At 42.1% G+C, this 5,283-nt stretch overlaps 1 protein-coding gene across 1 annotated transcript; it reads right to left on the bottom strand.

Moving 5' to 3' along the window:
• Positions 1-220: 220 nt before the first annotated feature.
• On the bottom strand, positions 221-2,755 carry KCNF1 (potassium voltage-gated channel modifier subfamily F member 1). Its single transcript, XM_061460806.1, has one exon. The coding sequence runs from the start codon at positions 2,048-2,050 to the stop codon at positions 587-589; it is 1,464 nt and encodes a 487-aa protein (XP_061316790.1). The 5' UTR covers positions 2,051-2,755; the 3' UTR covers positions 221-586.
• Positions 2,756-5,283: the final 2,528 nt, after the last annotated feature.

The raw sequence follows: 5,283 nt of genomic DNA, 5'->3' as shown, positions 1-5,283 counted from the left end.
AAGTTGAGCCCAAAATCACATTTTACAAAAATAACACCATTCATTGACTCTAATATTCTGCACATGGTTGACTGCCCATACTTGCAGTACCTCTAGGCTAAAACTGCTTGTAATGTTTTACTGTAAACCTGAATCTAATACCAGTGAGATGCTGCTTTACTTTTATTAAGTAGCAGTTCTCCTAGCTGCAAAGGCATTGAAGACAGCCTGGAAGACACAATCTGCATGATGCTGTTCTTTATTGTCACAGGTACAGAGTTCTGGTGTGGCAATGCTGCACATTCAGGTCATTGAACATTTACCGATCAGGAAGGACTTTTCAGTCTCTAAAATGGTTACAAATGCTTTCTGTTGGAATGCACTCATTTAAAGCAGTCTGATCTCTATGGAGTCCTACTATTTTATTTTGGGAAATCACAGCAAAGTCTTACCAACTGTTGATGGAGACACCATGGGTTAATTTATGTTCATGTTGGAAAAGCAAAGCAGCGCTCACTCCCAACTCTGACAGATCCCGCAAGTCTTTTCAACGGTTGATTGTCAGCTTGCCCCAGTCTATAGCTTAGCGCTGACAACAGCTCACAGTTTATTTGCAGCTCTGAAGCCTGGTCCTATAGTGTTTCTCTTCTGACAGGAGATGAATAAAGGTGTCACTGTGGGAGACTTTTAGCCGGCTGCTATAAAAAGGACCCTCTTTGCCTTCCCTCACAAGATCCTCTAGTTCACTTTTGGAGCTTGTAGCTTTCCCCTCAGTTGAGTTTAGCTCCATCAGCTCCAATTCATGCTTGGCAGCTGTTTCTAAAACTCTTTGTTTGTTATAATACCTGACAAAGTTGTTAATGATCGGATGGATGGGAAGGGCAATCGCTATCACCCCACAAAGAAAACTGATGGCAGCATTCAGCTTTCCTAGTGTTGTTTTAGGGTATATATCTCCATATCCAACTGTGGTCATGGTAATGATTGCCCACCAAAACGACTGAGGGATGCTTTTAAATAAAGTTTCAGGGTGACTTTGCTCCATGGTATAACCCAGGGCAGAAAAGACAAAGATTCCAACAGCTAAGTACATGAGGAGCAGCCCAAGCTCCTTAAAGCTACGTTTCAGGGCATACGTTAGAGTCTGGAGCCCCGAGGAATGCCGTGCAAGCTTGAAAATCCTTGCGATCCTCATGATGCGCAGTGCCTGGACAGCCTGCTGGACATTGCTCAGCTCCATGAGCTTGGCTCCCAAGTGGGTCAAGGTCAGGCTGACATAGAAAGGAAGTATTGCTAGCACATCAACAATGTTCATGAAAGATAAGACAAAATGAAGTTTGTTGGGAGAGGAGATCAGCCTCAGCACATACTCCATGGTAAACCAGCCTATACAGGCTGTCTCGATGCTATCCAGGGTCGGGTGCTCTACACGGTTCCCCTCTGCATCTACGATCTGGAGGTCTGGGATGGTCCCCACACACATCACGATGGACGAGATCAAAATAAAGAGAAAGGACAGAACAGCAATCACTCGAGCTGGGTAGGACGATTCTGGCTTCTCCAGAAATTTCCAGATGTATTTTTGGCACCTTTTCCAGTGACTTTCTGAGGCATCCACTCCTAAGTCATCCAGAATCAGTTGCACCCTTCTGGCTATTTCTTCCAGTTCCTCCTTTTTTTCACTTAGATGAGCTTTGCAGCAGTCATCCAAAAATTTCAGATCCACTTTCCAAAATTCCATTTCATTCTTGAAACATATGGGGCATATCCCTTTCTTCATGTGAATTTCCCCAAAGTAGTACACGTCAATAATGCATCTGAAAGCATCTGGATCTCTATCAAAGTAAAACTCTCTCTTTCCAGGATCATAGTCATCACAGAGGGAGAATATGCTATCGTATCCTCCCGATAAACAGTTGATCAGCTCTGCCAGCCGTGTTTCTGGGTATTGATTCAGGTTATCTCCGTAGAACACCTGCCTTACCCCACCGACATTAACTACAATCTCAGTTTCTTCATTTCTTTCTGATCTGTCACTGTCCATATCTGGAAAGCTAGAGTCACCTGCCATTTTAATTCTATCAGGTTTTATTTGATTTTCAGCTTCTTGTTTAGTTTCAAAGCTATGTGATTTTAATGTCTCAGGAAAGCAAATCGGTAGCGAGTCAGCTCTATCACCGACGTTACTAAATTGACACAGTTGTGGTGGGAAAGGTTACAAAAATAAGCCTGCAGTCAGGAAAGCCTCGTGAGGTATGCAACAAGCTGCAGGGAAAAGACAAGTCATCGGGCTGCTGTGCCTGCAAGCAGGATGTTAGAAAGCTCCAGCAGATTTGAAAGAGAAGAAACCATTTAATAAAACTCACCCCTCTGTTCAGTGCTCGAGAGTCTTTTCAGGTCCCATTCTCTCTCTAAAAGTGATATTTATTCAGAGGTTGGAAGTCACGGCAGAGAAATAAATCCTGCGCTCTGATTAATGCAACGTGCAGTGAGTGACAGTTCTCAGAGAGACAATCAGCAGGGTGAGCCCACAGAAACGTGTTGCAGTTTCTCGCTTCGATTCCACAGAATTCCCTAGAAAGCTGCTTTGGAATTTTGTTTCTCTGTCCGTTTTCTTTTTACTTTAAGGTCTTCCCGAGTTTTTCTGTTGACTCTTGCACGTAGTCGGTGCAAGTGTGTAGAGGAGAAACTTGTGCTTGTTTTCCCTTTGCTGTTTCCCAGCACAATAGGAAGCCCAGACTGCGAGGAGTCCCTTCCAAACTCTACCCTCTTCTGGTGAAACACAGCAAAGCACCAGCTACACAGAAAACGCGCAGCTGTTTATACGCCTGTCTAGCTGTAAAATAATGTGTTTCTGTACCACCATGCACTTTTAACATTTTTTTAAGAATCAAATACAAAACATAACCGTGTATAAAATCATTCAGAGGTTCAGAAAGACACCGAAATATAGTCTTCTGCTGGCAGAAGACAGAGGAGAAAGTATTGTGTTTTGGAATAAATGCACAACATAAATCTTGCTTTCAGCAAGACTGGAGCAAGTCTAGAGTAATTCCCTGCCAGTACATTGAGTTACTGCAGATTTATACTGTTGTCATTGAGAACCAAGCAGAGAACATAAAGATTTCGAGGTGACTATGGAGCAAAACTTTCCCTGCACTCTCTGCACATTTCCCACAGCACTGTGTCCTCAGTGTTAGCCATGCTTTCTTGATCTGTGGCCAACTGACCCTAAGGAGGGTTTGAGTAACTTACATCTATGATGATTTCTTGGTGAATGTTACTTACCGGCAATAGTGCTTTGCACTACATCCAGCTCTTAACAAGTAGAAGCAGAATAACAAGCATTTCCTTTTAACTTTGTTTTCTCCAAATTCCAGGATTTGGTGAACATTCGTTCCCCAGACCCTTACATGCAGGTGATATAGTTCATTTTAGTGGGTCCTGAGGGCTCTTATCCAGCAAGAAACTCATGGCTAGCAAGTTAACTGTTTCTGGGCATAGTAGAATGATCTATACTATCAGGTTTTGATCTTTTTCTATTTACTGGCTTCTGAAAAGCTTCTAAGTGGAGGGGAATAGGGAGCTCTTGCATAATTGAGGAGAGTGAAAGTATGAGAAGGATGAGGTGAATTCATAATAGAGGAAGACTTACAAGAAACCTATAAAAGAAAGGAACATAAAGGCCTTTCTCTTTGTCTGTCACACACATCCATGCACAAATTTACAATGCAAAAACTGAAGCCAAGGGAAGTGCCCACTTGCTGCTCTGTTATAGTCACCCAGTCAGCCAGTCTCACAGAGAGGAATAAGCCATGCATGAACCAGAGCTCCATAATCTTCAAATGACTGGGCTCTGTTACTTGTATCCTTGCTGCAGAACAGTACGGAGGACAAGGAACGTAACTGCAGGGGCTAATCACTTTATTCCAGTGACAGTCCCAGGGAAAGAGTAATATCCATTAGTCTATACCTGCATCACACTGTTAATCTCTGGAGGCCAGTGTCACCTTCAGGTGTTCCTGAGGCTACTTCATAGTGTGAGTGTAATGCAAGATGTCCCTTGAATTCTCTTCCAAGCACATGTAAGTTTACTGAGACTTGCAGGCTTATTGAGAAAAGAGAAATACATTGGAGATCTGGAAAAAACTGAGGTTTTGTGTGTTCAGCAATGTTTACCCACCTGGGACTTCCTTGGCCACTAACAGGAATGGTTTGGCTTGATTTTAGCACAATAAATTTTAAGATGCCAATAGAAATCTCATACTTGCACAGGGGAAATGCATATGCGATTACTGACTGCCGGTTCTTGCAGAACAAAACCGAGACCTGGGAAAGTTAGGTTTAACATGTTGTCAGGCTACATCGGCACAGGGAAACAGGTTTGTTAGGTTTAAATCCTCAGATTCAACCATCTCAGATACCTACTCATTTCGATCAGTGATTCACTTCAGTAACCTTTTGGCTTTTCTGCAGGTAATGATAAGAAATCAATATATGGTTGAGCATGACCAACACAGAAAGCACCAACTTCGTTTCCAAATAGGCTTGTCTCCATACCCTGCAATTTTACAGAGCAAACACCTACAAAATAGGCACACAAGATTACATTGTTCAATTTGAAAGGTGAAATCAGCTCCTCTCAAATGATAAATCTCAGCACATTCTGAAAAGGTTGGGAAGAAACTATTTTTGAAATGCCAGATCAGCCCCTATGAAGACTTTACTTAGTGCAGCTGCTAAAATACTTGTGCTTTATTCCTTCTTGTCTTGCACCTTTGCAGAGCTCTTTACACGTTTCAGTGTACCTGTCAAATGTCAGAGATCTGCTAGTATTTTAAATCCACTTTGATAAATGTAAATGATCCAAAGAAAGGTGAGGGAAAACCTTAATGAATTTTTTTTTTTATAATCAGACATATCGTTGAGCAGCAAACAAGAGCAGAATGAATAATTTACAGCAAACAATTTATTTCACTAATTGAATTCATTTTTCATTCATGAAAAGAGAGTATCTCTAGTCTAAAAATTTCAGTAGATAATTGTTGCCCTGTAACTAGTTTATGAGTAGTTCACTGCAATTATTGCAAATTCAACTTCTGTTGATTTATCTGGACTGGGCAAGCCGGCCAAGCTGTGCTCTGTGTCTGCTTGAAGCATTGCGGGCTGGCAATTTAACTCCTACAGACCGAATGAGACAGGGAGTTTTCTTTTTGTGCCGGTACTTTGGCTCAGAGAACAGCACGCGGATTTGAACTGGCAGATGTGTTAAGTTTTGGCTGTAGTTCAGACTGGCTGCTTCAG

Source organism: Pezoporus flaviventris, unplaced genomic scaffold, assembly GCF_033815535.1.
Source record: "Pezoporus flaviventris isolate CSIRO_AGI_PZ_B2104156 unplaced genomic scaffold, CSIRO_AGI_Pfla_v1 ptg000031l, whole genome shotgun sequence".
Classification (NCBI taxonomy): Eukaryota; Metazoa; Chordata; class Aves; order Psittaciformes; family Psittacidae; genus Pezoporus; species Pezoporus flaviventris.
Note: the sequence above shows the minus strand (reverse complement) of the source record. Positions and strands in the feature narration are given on the sequence as shown.

What these genes read in the sequence shown, in the direction of transcription:
- KCNF1 (XM_061460806.1), bottom strand. Translation starts at nt 2,050, where the DNA reads ATGGCAGGTGACTCTAGCTTTCCAGATATGGACAGTGACAGATCAGAA.